Below are 19,513 nucleotides of genomic sequence, written 5' to 3' on the forward strand. Positions count from 1 at the left end.
CAAGCGCAGTGGCTGGCGCCATGGTACCCATGGAACCCTTGGGTGTTCACCCAGCCTTCCCAGGCTGCCCAATCGGTGTCGGGAGCCTGGGAGAGGCCGGTGGCCTTGGTATCCCATCCCCCTGCAGTGCTCGAGGCTTTGGGGGGTAAGCCCAAGACCCATCCTCTCAGATCTGCATGTTGTTCTGCGTGTGCATCTGCAAAATATGAGGGTGTTTTGGGGTTTTTTGTTTTGTTTTCCTCCCTCTCAGATTTGAACTAGAAAGGCACAGTAGGGTGTAAATCCTTTTGAAATTAAGTTTGGGTTAGAAATAAGACTATTTTTTTTTCTTTTGATTGATCACAGGCTCGAAAACTTCTTCGAGAACTTAAGCATCAGAAGCGCTGTAAGGAAGCAGCCACAACCATTGCAGCTTATTGGCATGGTACCCAGGTAAGAAAATGCCAGAAAACATTCAGTGTTTCAAAGCCAGTGTGTGGAGCAAAAGTCCTCCAGAAAAGAGAGAGAGAAATGTTTTGAATGGCTTAAATTACTTAACTTTCATTTCTCTTCGCTGCACACATTTTAACTGTTGCAATCTGGAAAGCCAGGACATGCTTTTATATTTACTGTTTTGTACTGACTGGTTTCTTTCTTTCTCTCTCTCTCCCCATTGGGACCTGCAGTAACCTTTTCTGCCCTAAACTTTTTCTATAACCCATTTTCAAATACACCACAGGCGCGAAGGGAACTGAGACGACTGAAGGAGGAGGCTAGAAATAAACATGCTATTGCTGTTGTTTGGGCTTACTGGCTTGGATATAAGGTACTTCATGCACATGTTCCATGATTCCTTCATTACCCAACAACACCCAACTTTAATCAGTAGTAAATAGCGAGGATTAATAACTAATACAAGTGACCTAGTAGATACTAAAGCATGATCCTTGATTTTTCTCATTTCTATTTATGCCACACTTAATAAACCTGACAGCATCCTAAATGTTTGTCTTGTATATTAGAAAATTCTAAGCATGCCCAACCAAACAGTACTGATTGCTTACTAACAAGTCATTAGACTAGATTAAAAATGATTAGACTGCAGTAAGGTCAAGTTAGAAAATGCATTTGAACTAAATGTAAATGTTCCACACGTGTTTTTCTGTTAAGTGCTTGCAGTGATACACATCTAGATTCCTTTTAATTGGATTGTATATTCTGTGACCCAAATTAAACAGGCTCCTTTTCAATTCAAAATAGTACATTTTAAAAATGTAAACAACTTTTATTTATAATTTGTACAAAATCTGAAATCAGTTTTGATTGTTTCTTTGGTTGTGTAGGAGAAGTCCAGTATTGCAAATTAAGTACAATATTATGACCCAAATTTTAGGAGAAAACGATGTTAGCATGCAATTCTCAATTTATGGCCCTAGAAAAATCCCAGGAATTCCAGCATCAGCTGTTTGTTTTCAGAAGCGAAGTCCCACTAAAAGATTCTCGCTAATCGCAGGCTGCAGTTTTGGGTTATATGAACATTTGAAATGTTGTACTCTAGGGAATAATGTTGAAACAATTGTTTCAATTAACAAAAACTCTTTGACTTAGAATATTTTATTCAGTCAATTAAAATTTTAAAATAGCCCAGTCATTATTTGGATCCCGCTTTATATATGCTATCAAAACACCTTGCGAGTTAAATGAGGAAAGAAATATCTCTGATTCTAGTAGCATGCTAAAATACAGAAGAAGTACAATGCTGAGCTTGATCTTAGCCATTTTATTTTGTCAAAGAAATAAATCTCTTAGAATGGAAAGGTAACCCTGGGAATCAACATATAAACATCTACAGAATTTAGCTCATAAGAGATCTTTTTATTTCTAGTTTGATCTTCAGGTGTCAGAATAAACTGTTAAAAAGCTGTCATTATAGACAGTTTTTTTCTCTATTTATTTTATGTAAAGATGAAGTCTCACTATCTTGTCCTAACTAGGGTAGTATAAATTATATATAGATATATATATAGATATAAATATAAAAATCATGTTTGTTTATGGTGCTTGGTATCAACATATAAAACAATTGGTTAAATTGTTAATGCCTTAGTGATAAGTCCCTCATGCAAAGTAATAGCTCAGTAGCAGTATTGGCAAACTGATGTAGAGTAAAGATGGATTTTTCTATTAAAAAAGGACATGACAAACGAAAATGCAACATAAATTCTATATTACAGTACCTAATTAAAATATATTGCACATTGGTTTATATCGTTATTGTACATTTTAGTTGGGGTTTTTTTTTGGTTAAACATGAATCAAATGTATTTAAATAAAAATGTGCCTACCATGCCCTCAGACATAAACTTAATAGTAACCAATCTAATTTGGCTCATCAGGGTTATAAGAAATTTTCAGTATCTGGCAACTTCCTGTCATCTTAGGAAACTCTCTCTTTTCCTAAGAGGGAAATTAAAGCAAAAGCTTCAGGATCCATTTGTCTCCAGTGATTATTTTAATACTTGTTTAATTTTTTTCAAAAACTGTAGAAATGTAACTCAAATTCCTTCCTCTTCAAAATTCAAACAGATATTGACTATGCAGTGTCCTTAGCATTAGCATGTCATACACTGAGAACTTGAATTTGTGTACCATCCCAAATTAACTAAAATGTATCCTTTATAAAGGCTTAAATTAATGGAGAATAGCCTTTATTGTTAAATTGGAAGAGTATCCAAAAAGTGCAACTGGCAAAGTTGGGTGTGGATTCACAGTTTCTTCAGTATACTTGGCAAGATATGAATACTGCAAGTACATAGCTATAACTACTATTACTGGTATGTCCTTTCCAAGCCAGTTGAAGCTACTTATTTGTTGGTCTTGTGTCTTTAAATAACTGAACAAATAAATTTACTAATACCTTCTGAAATGTAAAAAGTGTAACTTAACAGAATATCACATCTTTATGTATAGTACTTTGGAATTTTGCTTGCCTAAACAAAGACTGTAGATGAAATTTATGTACCTGTCTCCTTGTTTTGCATGTGATGAAGTCATGCTTTTTGGTGATATGACATCACCAATGTCTTCATCGTGTGGAGAATCAGAAAGAGAAAGAGATCATTTGCCAGACTGGAGAAAAATATATACTGGAATCTTAACTAAACCCCAGAAACGAAAGTTCTAAATAGTGTGTAAAATTGTGTGAGAAGGATTCTTTTATTTAAAGTTGTGACTAGGACCAAAAATAATTCATAATTTTAATTGTTAGAGTTAATCATATGATGCTGAGGCACTTGTCATTGGAGGAGTTGGGTGTATAGTGTGACTTCAATTCTTCGCTTTCATACATATCACTTTGGTCTTGTAACTGGAGGGAAAGCTTTCCATTAAAATCAAGTATCAGACACTCAACATTGATGATTTGCAGACAAGCATGGCAGACATTACACAAATGTTCATAGCAAATAATGGAGCCTGTGTATTACTTACCTTTTGTAAGTAGTGAAGCAGTTTAGAGGCTTGTATTGACCACATTTGTGCCTTAACACCATTTCCACACTGACACATTGGGTTTTAATGGTTATATGCTATTCTTCCATCTTCCTATATCTTATTCATAAATCAGCTGTTCTGTCTGGGAGGATCTTTTTCCTGGTCATTGTGCTATCTGCATCGGGCTGTCTCTTTTATTCACTATCTAAACATTTTAGGCTCGAAGGGAATTGAAACGCTTGAAGGACGAGGCTAGGCGTAAGCATGCTGTTGCAGTCATTTGGGCTTACTGGCTTGGACTGAAGGTACTTTCTCAACCACTCCCTTGTGTCAACAATGAACTCAATAAAGCGTGGCATCTACTAACACATAATAAACTATTAATTGTGTGGGATCACTAGCGAGCATGATACTAGTTTTGCTTAGTTTTGTCATGGACTTTTTTATTGAAAAATCCTTAATCCGAAAATGTCTGTTAAATGAGACATTTGTAAATATTTTTAACAATATTGTTACATTTACAGCTGTCTTTAATCTGAAGATATTCCTTGTCTTATCAGAAGTTTCAATTTTCAAATGGAAGATAAAATGCCAAAAATGTTTTTAATTAAAGGGACACTATCATGGTTGTTGACTTAAAATTTGACCTACATTGGCAAGGATCCCATCTGGAAAGATTACAAACAAGTATTTTCTTTTCCTGACCTATTCTTGTTACAGTGGGAAGAAGGGTGTGACTATTTGACGTCATTGCTGCTCATTTTAGACCTACTGATGTATGTGGGATGGCCAAAGCATGACTTAGAGTTAAGCATAGTGTCCAGTCACTTTCCTTTGAGTTGTTTTGATGCTGTGACATCTATTCAGTGGAGGCCAGGCCTTCTTAGAAAAGTCGAATGATTACAGTCTGTCCATTTTTTTCTATATCCCTCTACATTGAGGATTGGTTGGCAAAAGAAAATACATTTGCAATCTGTAAAGTGTAGTTCTATTCTGTAAATAGACTGTGAAAATGGCATCTTATGGGCCTCCATGTTTGTGTCACAGTACTTGCATATCACCTTTTGCTTCATTTACAAGAAAAAAGTTGTCAGCTGCTATCCTTGAGCACTTAGATCTGAGAGACCAAATGAGTGTGTTTTGGCTTGATCGTCATCACCACTAATAGAGATGCTCTGGGCCAAACTGGGATTACGCAAGTGTAAATGGGGACAGAATTTGGCTCTACAGTTGAAACTTTATTGACAGTTCTGTTGATGATGTATAAGTCATAACTCTTCAGAGGTGTTCTATTGCGTGCTAACATGGATAAAATGTAGTGAAAACATATTGTCACTAAATTAAATGTGACTCAGTATACATATGGGAAGGAGAACAGGAGATATGAAGGTGCCATTTTTAAGAAGTCACTCTTCAGATTAGAATCATGCTTTACTGCTGTCAAAGTAGGTCAGTTTTTATGATTAGAAACCAAGAAAATGTCCGTTCTAAGAAGTCAAGAACACTGCTGTATATTGAGCATTATTTTTTAAAGGAAAACTAACTTTAATAAAGCCAAAACCTTGAACATGTTATACAGCAAGGACATGCCTTTGTCTGTATATGCTATGGTTTTGAAGGTTTTATTTCTAGCAGAAATGGACTCATCTAAAGCACACAATTCTTTGGAATATGAATACACACTGTGAGTTCCATGGCAAGATCCTAGCTATGTATAATCATTTCTACGTCAATGCTGTGTGATTTATTTGCCTGGTTAGATACTGTGTGATTTGTTTGCCTGTTTTCTTCCAACATGTTTGTAGAGGGAAGCTTTTGAGTTAATAGCTGTTAAATCAAAGCACTTTCACCTATTTGAATCATGATCATTAGTATTTTGAAAAATAAAGCTGCAACAAGATTTCTAAATTTATTTTTGATTTATTTTTCTGTTTATAGTAAATAAATGGGATTTTAATAGTATGTACAGTACTTCCCAGATTTGGGGTTCTCTAGTACTGATCTGCCAAGGAATTATGTTGTTGCTGGCTTTCCTATTGTGCCAGGAGAGAGCGACAAAGAGTGTGTGTGTGTGTGTGTGTGTTGCAGTATTCTCATTAAAAACTAAGCTCACACAGACTGCTGCTCATGAAGAGTAATAACTTTGTTTTTAAGGAGTACCAGTGAGAACTTGGTGAGATATGGGACCCGTATATTACAAGGAAGTCACCTTTTTAATATTTTTCAGTGAATATTGTCAGACTGGGATTGAAGGTGTTAATGTGTTTATTGGTGGATAATATCCATTGCTAACGTGCTGATAGTGGTTGTGTGCTAATTAAGAGAGGGCTAAACTTTAACAGCATAAGGAAGATATAGATTTTACTTAAAATTTCTGCAGTTCATTAAAAAAATCCCTTGTAAAAGTCAACATCTGAAAATTCAAACATTTTTCTTCTTAACTGAAGAGGAAAAGAAAAATTTGAACAGAGAAAGTTTGGTGAGAATGAAGCACTTTAAATATTGTTAATGCTGTTAACATATCTCAGTAATTTGTGATTAATGTGTGTTTTTTTCCCCCCTAATGTTGGGTTTTTTTCATGAGAACATTTGAGAAATTCTTCTTTTCAAAATGGTGGCTTAGAGAAGAGCTGTGTGAGATGCTTGGGATGGGAGAGAGGGCTGGTGGCATAGGGCTATGTGAACCTTTTGTGTTTTGACTAATGTGGGTTTTCACCTGCTGGCTTTCACTTTGGTTTTGGTTCAGATGAATCCAAGAACACTATGCGAAATTCACCAAAACCACTGAGCTTGCTGTGTGGAAAAGTATGCAAGACCATAGCCGTTTTCCCTGATTTCCACTAAAAACTTTAACAGGTTTGCTTCTAACTCAGCCAAGGCATGCAAAAAAGTTAATGAATTTCAGCTAACTTGTCGTGAATTTTGGGCATTTCACAAAAGTCCAAATAAGGTGTGTTGTCTCAATTTTGGTTTCAAGTGTGTAATAGTTGGAGAGGTTAGATACCATGGTAGTGGTAATACCAGAGGTAGGTAGAAATTTCTCTGTTTTCTACCTTAGAGTTGCTTTAAAAATCATGTATATAAAGTAGTATCAGAAATCTCCTCTAAAAGTGGCTTTTAATGATTACTCATGATTTGTTCTGCTAAATTTTATTTCATGTGTCTGACTCTAAGAAAAATTAATCTATTTTCTCTGCTTCTTTCAGTCACCAGTAGCTCATTTTCTTGATATTTTTCTAAGAGCACTTGTATGAAAAATTTGATGTACAGAACTTTTCTTCTGATTTCACTTTCTTAATATTTATCATTATCTCTGTTTATTTAGGTTTATAAAATACACACATCAAAAAACCTCCAAGTGCATGTACAGAAAAAAATCCTCCCATCAATTAACAAAATAATTCACAAATCAACCCAGTGGCAATTACGATTCAATAAAATCCTTATCACTAAAAGAGCTTCACTCTCTTTATCCCAGGCTTACAGCAAAAAAGCTGTGGAAATATTCTCAATATGCGATCAACTTGATCATATTTGACAGTTGTAAAGATAATGGAAAGTCCTCTGTATTTTTTTTTTTTTTTTGGTTTTTGTTTTTGTTTTTTACCGTATCACTTTTAATATAGTTCTTTGCAGCTTTAGGCAACTTTGATCTTTGTGACCTATTTCCCACATCTTGAGTATGCTTGATTTTTCTGTTGTTTCCATTGGCCACACTTGTAACTTCATATTTCACTTTCTTAATGTACAATGCTTTGTTAAAACCATTCATGGATAAATGTTAATTATACATATTCACTCTGAAGGCCTGTTTAATGTTTCAGGTCCGTAGAGAATACAGGAAATTCTTCCGAGCCAATGCTGGAAGGAAAATTTATGAATTTACACTTCAGAAAATTGTAAGTACCTATATACATTATAGGTTAATGTAAAATTTTGTTTTCTAGCATAGCCAGACATGCTAGCTGCGAGGGCCTTAATAATATTTGTAAAGGAGTCATCATACTGTACAGGTGATAGCATGACTGTTGAGTTCTTTCTGTTGTAAAGAAGGAATAGTCACATGTTTTGAAGTTAAGGGCATGGGCAGCCTACACCTAAAGCAGCATCAGCATTTCTCAATAAATTTAGCCTCCCAAACTTGTGAGCAGGCTTAATAAGTGTGGGAGTTGCAGTTGAATAACAACACTTACTATTGAAGAGCACCTGTCATTTCTAGCTTGTTTTAATAGCTTTACTGGTTGAGATTAATAAAACATCTTGCTTCAAATTTATCACAGATGCAAAAGTACTTCTTGGAAATGAAGAATAAGATGCCTTCTTTATCACCAATAGACAAAAACTGGCCAGCAAGGCCTTACCTCTTCTTGGATTCAACTCACAAAGAACTGAAGAGGATTTTCCACTTGTGGAGGGTAGGGTACATTTTGATCATATGATTTGAGTGCCTCAATTTTGTTCATGGAGGATGTATTTTTAGGAAATATTTACTACAGTGTTGTCCACTAATTTTTTTGCATAAGCTGTTTGTTTTTTATCATTCTATTTGGCCTTCCAGACATAACCATACATTATCTAGTCCTTTCGGTGGTTGGGGAAAAAAAGAGCAAAGTGTATTGCTTCCCCCCTGCCCCCCCAGCTCTTAATTTAATATGAAGTGAATATGCTTAATCGGTAGCTTATAATACTTATGTTCATATCCAGGACTGGTGTTTGCTCAGTCTAACAGTGGAAATACTCAGTGGAATATTATGCATGTGAACTGTGGTTAGCTGAAATTTGTTTTGGACCTGTTAATGGAGAAAGTGGCGAGAATCTGTTTAAGTGCTGCCGAGACACTTGGTGAGCACTCAGCATCCGTGATGATCTCTTTGCAACTATGCCATTTTCTGCAAATTGTCAAGGACAAAGATTCTCTTGTTGTAACTTTTTAACATGGTAAATTGGGAACATGCTGAATTCTGCAAACAGATCTAAATTCTTCAGCTACACTTTGATAGTTCTGTATATTTATGTATGTGTATTAATAGCTATTGGTAATTATTTGATATTGTTTATATTCTGAATTGTGTTTGCTTTCAGAAAGTTGAGTTAATGCTGAAAGTAGGGGGCCCCCACTCAAAGCAACTCCAGGATAAAACATGTACAACAATACAGTTCTGCCTGCTAAAAGAAACAGCTGGATCCTGATTATTGTATTTATTATGTAAAGTGGCTGTGTTGTGGTACATCATAGCAAAAAACAAAAACAAAAAAACCACACCTGTGAAGTGTTGTTCTTGTGAACTGCTACATAGGAGTACAGTGGGATTTTAGCTGACAGTACAGTCAGCTAACTATATATACTTAAATGAAATACTTTCTTTAAAATCATCTCTAATGTGTCTAATATAATTCAGAGGTGTGTAGAGCAGGCAAAGGCTGAAGGGCCTCAGCTAGTGGTTGCTGTGTTACCATGGCATGTCGGATGGAGTTGAGTCACTCCAGAAATATACGAAGAATGTGTATCTTAAGCAATAAGTGGATAGTAATCAGTGATGGCTGCTGCATTAAAGCAGATTTCCAAGATTGATTTATGATTCCTCTAAAATGTCATGTTTTGTAGTGTAAAAAGTACAGAGACCAGTTCACAGATCAACAGAAGCTTATATATGAAGAAAAACTGGAAGCCAGTGAACTTTTTAAGGACAAGAAGGCTTTATATCCTGCCAGGTAATGACTTATTCTGGTACCACTGCTCACAGTGTAAAACAAAAATAATCTGCACCCTTACATAGATTTAGGGAGTTAAAAAACAACGCCTTGTTTATTTTAACCAGGAGAAACTGCTAGTTGTGGACCTTTTTTGTGGACCAATTTGCCAATCCTACATGCCTTGAGAACTTTTTGTTTCTGGATTACTGGCTTGATGAAATCATGGAGGTGTCATAGCTTATTTTGTCAGTCCTACACAGTGAAATCAACTTGCTTCTAAATTAAATGTTAAACTGCTGACTTTTGATCGTGTTCTGTTAGAATCATTATACCCAGAAACTGCCACCAGTTTTGTCACTGTAAACAGAGGACTGTTTTCATGTGCCAAGACCCCAAATATAGCAGAAAGGATGTTTCTTTGAATAATAAACATGTAGCGAACCTGCACAGGGGAATGTATGCCTCCTTCTCTTGCCTTGCTGATCTGGAAGTGAGTGCCACAGAACAAGGTGAAGGGGTGGAATTAAGTCTCACTCACAAATTAGGAAAAGGCCATGGAGCCCACACTCTGCGCAAAGCTAAGTAGCGTACATCCCACATGAGAGAGAGCGACCAATGGAGTCCACTGCTCCCTCCCCCCATCCCCGGCAATATCCAGCGTGGCTTGGCTACTCCAAATCTGAGCATCCAATACACATTGGAGCTAAGGATCCCATCTCCCAGCCCTGCTGTAACACGGTGCATATTTATTATGCTTAATTATTTGTATTACCCTAGCATGAAAGAGCATCTGTCATGGACCAGGAGCTGACTGTTCTAGGTTCTGTACAAATACTAAATAAAAAAGATGGTCACTGCCCAGGTAGCTTACAATCTAAGTGTAAGAGAAGGGACAGCTGATAGATATAGATAGATCCAGGGGAGAGTACAAGGAAACAAGGAGGCAGTATTGGTCAGCTTGGTAAGCAGTGGTCCTCAGCACACTAGCAGCGTAACCGTTAAGTTTTTTGGAGGCATCACGGCAAAGGAGTGTTTGAAGGAGGTGGCTTTGTGGATGTTTACAGGGATCTCCTTCCCAGCATGTGGGGCAGCAGGACAGAGCACGAAAGTGGTTGTTTCAAAATGCAACAAGTAGGGGATGGAGGCTGGCATCATGGTCTGCTCAGAGACAGGCATCAACCTTTAGATAGTGAATGAGAGATGACAGGGAAGGTGGGTATCCACACTTGAGTCATGCGGGAGTGGCATTCCAGTACTTCCTCTGGTCCTGGGCCAGGTGGCTCCTTTCCGTCTCTGGCTGCAGGCTTTCAACTGAGCTGGCAGGTGGGAGGTTGGGCACTCAGCATGAAGGGAGCCAGGGTGCTGCAGCCAGGACTGGGCAGGGGAACTCAGGGGGTGGAGCTGCTGGGAGCCTGAGGTGGAACGAGAGCCAGGCGATGTTGGGAGTTGGACAGCAGAGTCTCCACAGGGAGCAGGTGCTGGGCATACGTAGGAGAGATATCTCTTATGGAAACTGACACGTTAGCAAGAGAAGAGGAGATATCGGGGAGGGGGGGAGGTGGAGACGGAGACAGGACAGGCTCTGCAGGGAGTTACCCCTGCTCCCCAAACTTCCCCCACTGCCCTTATCTTCCTCCCAGTTCCCCCCAATAGCTCCCTGCACCCCATTGCTCACTCTTGGGGCCTCCCACTGCCCTGCATTCTGGCTTTTAATTAATTTATTTATTTTTAGGACTCTTGTTCTGGTGGGGATCGGTTGTGAAGGGCCTTGAAAGTAAAGACAAGTGGCTTATGTCTGAGGCAGCAAAGAAGGGACTAGCCAGTGGAGGGCTGCAAAGAGAGGAGTAACAAGGGCAAAGAGACATGCAAGGGAAATGATCTTTGCAGCAGCATGTAGGCCTTTCTCACTTGTTCAGGATTTGGACAATAAGAAGCAAACAAAAATACTTGCTGCTAGCAGATTTGCTGTGGTCATTATTTAAGCTTAATTGATTCCAAAATATTAATGAAATAAGTGAGCAGTATTGGAATGTGAGGACTAGGCAGTTTTGCAGTTAAGCCTGTTAAGAAATACCTTTAAATAATGAAACTTGTAAAGCTTTTTATCTTCCCAAGGCCACGTTTGTTTGGTAATTATTTCTATTCCAGAGATTCTGTCTACTCAGTGATAGTGTCTAGGCTGGCTAAAACCTTACATATCTCTACAAATACTCTTATCAGTATTTCAGACAGGTAGAGGCCTGAAAATATCAGCGAATTTCTGATGCGTCTCCAGTTGGTGCTATCTGCCCAGTTAACATTGCTCAAGTAATTTCAAGAATGTCTACATTTTTCCTTGGGCTGCATATTTATGTCGTGTGTAGTAACGCTGATAAAAATCAGTTTTGGAGATCTTCAAAGAAGCTTAATTGAAATTTAAGCTTAAGTCACGACTGGTGCTGAGAAACTAGACGTTCAGTTTTCAGGGGAAACAAACCTTGTGGAGTGTCATTATTTTTTGTATAAATGTAGCTTGTGTTAGACTGTTCTCTCCAGCCTGCTAGTCAGAATCTGAATGTGGAGAGATTTCTTGTTTGAGCAATGGGTAATTGATTAAATGAAAGCCAATACCCATTGTAATTAAATCTTCAACTCTTGGTTCAGCCAGAATCCATATTTTCAACCAAAAGGTTTCCTAAATTCAGAATGAAATGAAACCACACTGTTTAAAGACTTACAAAACATTTTCAGCTAATTTGTTTAAGTGTGGCAACAGAGAGGGAGATGCTAGTGTTTCTTGAAAACTTATTTGGCTAAATATACTGTCGTGCAGCATTGTTGCCTGAAGCAGGGCTTGAAAATATTATCCAGTACTTACTATCTTAAGAACCTAGACTGATTAAGTCCACTAGCCACGGTGAGAAAATTTGGTCTTCGAAGGCCCCCAAATTGACACTACCTGCATTTTAGAGGCATACAACAGTTGTGTATTAATGGGTAAGGTTATCAGCAGCCAACAACTTTATATTTAATACATTTAAAAATATGTTAATTATGACATCTCTCTTGCTTTTCTTATACTTCCTTTCCATCCCAGGCTTCGCTCAGTCTTTCTCCTTTCTTTCATATCATAGATCCTGGAATATCTTTTTCTTCATTGTATTTGTGTCTCTACCAGCTCTTTCTATTTCTCTTAACTCTTTTTGATCCTCCTCTTTTGTTTTGTTTTTTTAATGGAGGCTTCCATATTTCTGTGAAGGTGCTGTCCCCTGGATCTTGGTTGGCGCATCCATTTTTTTTATGTCTGCCTCCAGCCAATAGACATCTGCCTGTGGAACTCCAGAATCCCTTTTGTGCTGCAGGAAGGAAGAAGCAGTGTTCACTGTATCTCTGATGTGGTGCTTCTCATGTAGAAACAGTTCAAGACTGAAGAGTGCAGTATTATGCATTAAAATGTACAGTTGAGGTTTTGGAAGTCTGAATGCTGTCAGATAGGACTAAGTAGGAGATCAATCCAAATCTGACGTATATTCAGGGAGAAATTTGCAAAGGCACAGAGGACTGGTAGGCACCCAACTCCCATGAAAATCAGTGGGAGTTGAATGCCTAACAAATTGCTTTAGGCCCCTGGGAAAATATCTACCTAAGTGCTGAGACTGGGATATTTTATATATTCTTGTGTTAAACATTGTGCAATTAACAAAGGTCTATGGTGGGGAAGCATATGCAAGTAAATACAATATCCATGAATAAGGTATTTGGGACTGCCATTGGTACCAATGCGCCATGGTAAAGCCTGCACCAGAATGTGACAGTTCTGGGATTTTTACTTGTGCCCATAGGTCAAACTTAACTTGAGTGTTTCTGTATTGTTTTGTCCTTCCATAGTGTTGGGCAACCATTCCAGGGGGCTTACCTGGAAATCAGCAAGAACCCCAAGTACAAAAGACTCAAAGATGCCGTGGAAGAAAAGATCATTATTGCTGAAGTTGTGAATAAAATCAATAGAGCTAATGGGAAGGTAATAAAATGGCACTGTTTAATCCCAAAGGGCATTCTGATGTGATAGGTCTTGTTGTAAATTAACATATAGGGCAATTTTATTTTTCCCCTCAATGGTTCTGAAGGTACTAAAATGCTTATTTATTCACTTTTCCCATCTGTAAAATGGGAATAGTGATGCTTACCTCTATTATAAAGCACTTTGAGATCTATTGATGAAAAGTGCTGTATAAGAGGCAGGTATTATTTATTAATTGATGGTAATTTCTTTCATAACTGTTTTTATTAAATTATCCATTTTACACGGTGGAAGTGTGGAATTCTTTTAGGATAAGTATATTTCTAATTTCCAAAAAATGGTGGTATTTAGAAAAATTAATGCTTAGCTGCGTATTAGGAGAATAGTTCTGTGAGATGGTAGCGGAGGACAACATAGTATTTAAAATACATAAGCATTTTGGTACATATAGTATGTGTGCACACAAATATATATACTTGATACTGCATTTATCCTGCACTCCAAATTTATGTTGATTTCAGTGGACATTTGCAGTGCACAAGGAACTAAGAATCAGGGTCATTCTCATTTATATATGTATTCTGACTTTCCATTTTCAGATTGTATATCTATAAACTTACAGTTAAAAACATTGTATTTATACATGTAAGCATAGGGGGCAAAATGAAGAACTGGGGATGCATTAGGCTTCTGGATCCATAAGAAGGCAGTTAAATAAAGGTGACCACATTTTCAGAGACGTTGATCAAACTGCAGCTCTCGCTGAGCTTAAGACGCTCAGGTTTGAAAATTTGAGCCACAGTTCTTAGTTGTATGAACTGTTTGTTTTCTTAATGGTTACTGTGTTGTAGAATCTTCCTCTCTGTGTGTTTGAATAGATAATGTTTTTCATTTTCTCATTTTACAGTGTGCATCCAGGATTTTCTTGCTAACAAAAAATAATGTCCTCCTTGCTGATCAAAAGTCTGGACATATCAAGTCAGAGGTCCCTCTGGGTGATGTTACTAAAGTGTCCATGAGCTCTCAAAGTGATGGCTTTTTTGCTGTGCACCTCAAAGAGGTAGAGTTTAAATCTGTAATAAATTATCAAGTAAATTTATACTGTATGAGAAGAAATTATTTTAAAACATTAATTCTTGTGTTGCTAGCATGTAAGGTTAAAAAAGCTGTCTAAACCTTTCCCACATCTATGAAGTGGTAGGTTTAAGATTACTAAAGACCATGTAGTGGAACTGTTAAATAATGGGTGACAATTCACTTGTGAAAATGAGACCTAGTGATTTGCTTCAGTCTTTTCAGGATTAGACTTTTTCCATTTGTGAAATGGCCCTTTAGTCTGGTTTTTATTCATAGTGAAAACTTGTCTTTAGCTTTTTTACCCCTCATATAGTTTTCCCTGACTCTTCAGTGTAACTGAAGTATAACGAACAGATTAGTAAATATGTTTCTGCTCTTTAGGGAAAGTGGGAAGTTTAGATTAAATATCATCCCCTTTTTTTCTTCTGAATAAACTTATTAGCTTCTATACCTAGGCTTCTAAAAACTCTTTGATAATATTTTTACCACATTTTTATTGTTCACTTCATCTTACTCCCTGCGTTCATCATCACTAACTTTACCATTCATCCACTCAATGGGAGCTCAAAGAAATTTACATTATTATATCACTAATTTAGATACCAATCTAAAAGAATCTACTAGTACTTTTGTTTCTCTTCACTGTTTGTAGAACCCTCTTAAAAATCTATTCTGTCAGCGTTTTTCTTAAATGGAGCTGATAGCCTAGCTGTTTTGTTGAACAAATTCCATTTATATACTGCCCTGTCATGCCAGAACATCTTTTTCTGTGTGCTAGTATCAACAATTGGTTTCAGTTCCTGATATAGTGTGAATTGCTGTGATGTAGCCAGCAGAGGGAGACTAAAACAGTGCATTTCTGTAGGATCTACAAAGTTTAGTGGCTTTCCTTTGGGCTGAGGGGGAATTTACCTTGATATTTAGAATCCCATGCAGCTTTCTCATCAGATTCTAACAGGTTTAAAATTGGGTCATATATGAAGCCCAAAATTTGGACGGTGTTCCTTTTTAACTTAGAAGTCAAAATACTGGTGACAGGAAACCTCCTTGCTACTCTGTCTTGCCCAGTGGTGTGCTTTACTGGTATTTGATCCTTATGTTTTGCATTTTGGGGGGTGGCATAGGAAGGAGGGGGTCTAAAGTCTGCTTACCTATATATATAAAATGCTACAGGATTCCTCTGAGTATATTTGTGGTGATACTAATGACATTTCTTTCTGTTTCAGGGCTCAGGAGCAGCTGGTAAAGGGGATTTCCTGTTCAGCAGTGATCACCTTATTGAAATGGCCACCAAGCTTTACCGCACCACTCTCAGCCAGACCAAACAGAAGCTCAACATCGAGATTTCTGATGAGTATGTTTATTTTTTGCTTGTTTTTAAAAGGACATTTCCTTCAGTGCAGCATGCTGTTAGGTTCATCAGTCAAAAATCTAACCTTGGATAAACAAAAGGGCATTGTGTAACTGGGATTTTTTTCTGATGACAGAAAAATAACTTGTAATCAGGGATTCCAGTTTTCTGTTTCTATCTGTGCTCATTTCCAGTATTTGTTTTTGGCTATTTTAGAGCCTTGAAACTCAATAGAGAAATTCTTTGTTTTTTAGGTTTGTTTGAAATGAGACTGTATACGTTTGAGCAGAAATCATATTTCATTATCAGTGAAATTAAATAAACACAAATTCAATTTAAAACCATCTTTTACTTGTATACATTTATGTTTTCACACTGTGTGTAACCCACATACATAAGCAGCGTTACATGCTGCTACTCTGTGTGACCAAATAATGAATCATGGAGAACATGAGCAGAAAACGATACAGGCTGCAATTGACAGAGACAAAACGTTAAAAGGATGTTAGTTCATCTGAAAGATCCTCTACTTTCTTTTCAGTGTATGTTGCTTAAAATTCCTGTTGATGTTTAATGAGTTGGTTGTGGCTTAAGCAGAAAACTGGAATCTCCAATTATAAATTGTGTCCATTGGGTTCTGTTTCATGTTTTGGTCTCTTGAGTAAGATTCAGATTATCAATGTTATTAAAGTTATTATCAGTGCATAGAGTAAAGTTGCCCTGTAAATTAGCTTTTATTGATTAAGTGCAAGGTCTGTTAAGAAATAGACCACCAACTGTTTTCGGACTTAGGGCCTGATTCTGCCACATTTGCTCATGTGGCGTAGAAACATACTCTGAGTAATGCCACTGATTACAGTGGGACTGCTCACAGAGTAAGGTACTGCTCCTTTTGAATAAAGGAGGCAGAATCTGTCCTTTTTTCTTCAAGTGGTGTCCCTGTGGGTGCTCCACTTCACGTATCTGTGTGTCCAGGCACCATTGATCGGAGATCTTCGGAAGCAGTGCCCGGTCAGGACGTGCATGTACAGTTGGTGTCTTGTAGCATCTTTGGAGTCTGTTTGGCGCGCGCGCGTTTCAACCCCCTGAGTTCCTTCTCAACTGTCCTTGGCTGAAGATGGAACTCAGAGCAGTGCTGAACCTCTTCCCCATTTTGAAAGAAAATTAGTTTTAGTTAGATAAAACCTCCCCAGTTACTACCCTACCTTTAGACAGTTGCATAGACTTCACTAAAAACAAAACAACCTCCCCCCCACCCCTCAAAACAAAACACTTAGTTTTTCTTAACCCCTCTTCCCCCTTTGGGAGTGAACCCCACTAAGGTCTCATTCTTAGACCTTCTTCAGTGGGCCACATTAAAGATGCCGGGGTTTCCTGGTTTAAAAAATGCGACTCTTGCAAGGACCCCATACCACGCTCGGACGGACAGTCCTGGTGTGTCAAATGCATCAGTGAGACGCACGTCCCAACTAAGAGCATCCACTGCAATCCTCTGAAAACCAGAACTTGCTGCGACCGAGACCTGCTTTTAAAGATGATTCTTCTGGAGAAATCCCTCCAACCTGATTTGGAGACGGGCAGAACAAAACTCTCTCCTAGGTGCTCTCTGACCAGTTTGGAACCGACCAAGAGAGCCTCGACCTCCACAAACAGAGAACTGGACACAAACAAACGGCCCCCAGCAAGGTCCTTGCCAGCAGTCCAGCTGCCTCAAGGGTCAGCACCTGCGACATTCCCGACACCTCTGGCACCGGGCATATGGTGCAGAAAAGTAAAGGGTCAAGACCGCATCATGGCCAGGTCTCCTCCTCAGCACTGGCACCCGCACTGGAGTCGGCGCCATCTGCTCACAGAGCCCCGGCACCGACAACGCCATTGGCACCGGCACCGACACACCATCTGGCACCGGCTGCCGGTGCTGCCATGGGGCCACCGGCAGCAGCCAAGACCAAAGACAAACGGCTTAAACCAGGGGTGGGCAAACATTTTGGCCCGAGGGCCACATCAGGGTTGCGAAAATGTATGGAGGGCCAGGTAGGGAAGGCTGTGCCTCCCCAAACAGCCTGGCCCCCGCCCCCTGACTGCCCCCCTCAGAACTCCCGACCCATTCAACCCCCTCCCTGTTACTTTTCTCCTGACCAACCCCTCCCGGAACCTCCCACCCCTAACTGCCCCCCCAGGACCCCACCCCCATCCAACCCCCCCTTCTCCTTGTCTCCTGACCAACCCCTCCTGGAACCTCCCCCCCCCCATCCAACCCCCCCCTGCTCCCTGTCCCCTGAGTTCCCCAACCCCATCCACACCCCCACCCCCTCACAGGCCCCCTGGGACTCCCATGCCTATCCAACCCCTCCTCTTCCCCATCCCCTGACCACCACCACCACCACCACCCCCCCCGCCGAGCCTCCGCCCAATCCAACTGGTCCCTATCCCCTGACTGCCCCCAGGAACCCCCTGCCCCATATCCAATCCCTCCACTCCCCACCCCCTTACCATGCCAGAGCCAGCCACGCCGCCGCGCAGCCCGGCAGGAGCTCGCCATCTGGCGGAACCTGCCACGCTGCCCAGAAGGGCACCTGGCGGGCCAGAGTGCTGGCGTTGTGGCTGCGGGGGAGGGAGGACAGCAGGGGAGGGGCTGGGGGCGGCCAGCCTCCCCAGCCAGGAGCTCAGGGGCCAGGCAGGATGGTTCCACGGTTTTCCCACCTCTGGCTTAAACCAACGGCTTCTGACTAAATCCTCGGTGCTGCATGCTCCGGTGCAGATGCAATTTCTAACACATCAAGACATCTCAGTGGATTCGCATCTACTCAGTACTCAAGGCTCACCCTTGATCCAGCCACCCTCTCCAACTGAATGCTCTGTCTTCACAGACGACGATGATGATGATCACAGAGATGCAGTCTTTTCTCCACCCGACTCTCTTCCACCACAACAAAGACCACCTCACAGGAACATGCATCAGCAGGACCAACCCCAATTCCCATGGTTTGCTCCACCAAGGATGGGACCTCAATTACCATGCTCCATGCAGTGGGCACTGTGGGACCCATGGGCACCCTATAAGGCCCACTATTCCTGCACCTCCTCACCCCGTAGAGCACAGATCCACTCTCCAGCTGGATCCCCAATGCCATGCGTGTCTAGAACCTTTGAGGATCCACATGAGGAAGTGGAGGAAGAGCCCACACCTGATATGGAGTTGCCCGAACACAACTCCTCTTCTTTGCCTAATGAAGCCGTCATGCAACTCCCACCAACTGTGGCAGGCGGCTTCAAGCAATTTCAGGAATTATTGAAGAGGGTTGCAATCAGCCAGGACATTCCATTGGAGGAAGTACAGGAGAATCAACATAAACTCTTGAAGATCCTCCAACCCTCAGTGTCCCCAAAGATTGCACTCCCCATAAACAACGCCATATTAGAACCGGATGACACTATCTGGGAGACACCAGCCTCCATCCTGCCAACCTGTAAAAGGGCTGACCGAAAATATTATGTCCCAGCTAAGGGCATAGACTTTTTATTTTCATACCCACAGCCCAACTCCCTTGTGGTTGAAGTGGCTAATCATAGGGCTAAGCAACCTCATTACCGGTCCACACCCCAGGAAAAAGTCCTCAAATGCCTTGACCTCTTAGGTTGCAAGGTTTACACATCCTCTACTCTCCAATTTAGATTTGCCAACTATACCGCTCTTCTCACTAGCTATGACTTTGGCAATTACAACAAACTCTTTGAATTTATCTCCCACATACCAGAGGAGCAAAGAGCGGATTTTAAATTGGTCCTGGCAGAGGGACAGCTAGTATCCAGAACGGCGCTTCAAGCATCTCTGGACATGCCTGACATGGCAGGTCGCACCACAGCCACTGCGTAGGCCTCTTGGCTCTCTTCATCTGGCATCCCTAAAGAGCTGCAGA

The 19,513-nt window shown here is 40.0% G+C and overlaps 1 protein-coding gene across 4 annotated transcripts in view; it reads left to right on the forward strand.

Moving 5' to 3' along the window:
• MYO1B (myosin IB) overlaps window positions 1-19,513 on the forward strand; it is a 181,028-nt gene that overhangs the window by 152,935 nt on the left and 8,580 nt on the right. The window contains exons 22-30 of one of the 4 annotated variants that reach the window (XM_074967788.1): window positions 346-432; window positions 719-805; window positions 3,690-3,776; window positions 7,296-7,370; window positions 7,752-7,886; window positions 9,077-9,183; window positions 13,033-13,165; window positions 14,073-14,225; window positions 15,469-15,596. In XM_074967788.1, the coding sequence (XP_074823889.1) occupies window positions 346-432; window positions 719-805; window positions 3,690-3,776; window positions 7,296-7,370; window positions 7,752-7,886; window positions 9,077-9,183; window positions 13,033-13,165; window positions 14,073-14,225; window positions 15,469-15,596 (992 nt within the window). The remainder of the gene's footprint in view (window positions 1-345; window positions 433-718; window positions 806-3,689; window positions 3,777-7,295; window positions 7,371-7,751; window positions 7,887-9,076; window positions 9,184-13,032; window positions 13,166-14,072; window positions 14,226-15,468; window positions 15,597-19,513) is intronic. The other 3 variants (XM_074967790.1, XM_074967789.1, XM_074967791.1) reach the window with 3 other exon arrangements.

This window comes from Natator depressus, chromosome 11 (assembly GCF_965152275.1).
Source record: "Natator depressus isolate rNatDep1 chromosome 11, rNatDep2.hap1, whole genome shotgun sequence".
NCBI lineage: Eukaryota > Metazoa > Chordata > Testudines > Cheloniidae > Natator > Natator depressus.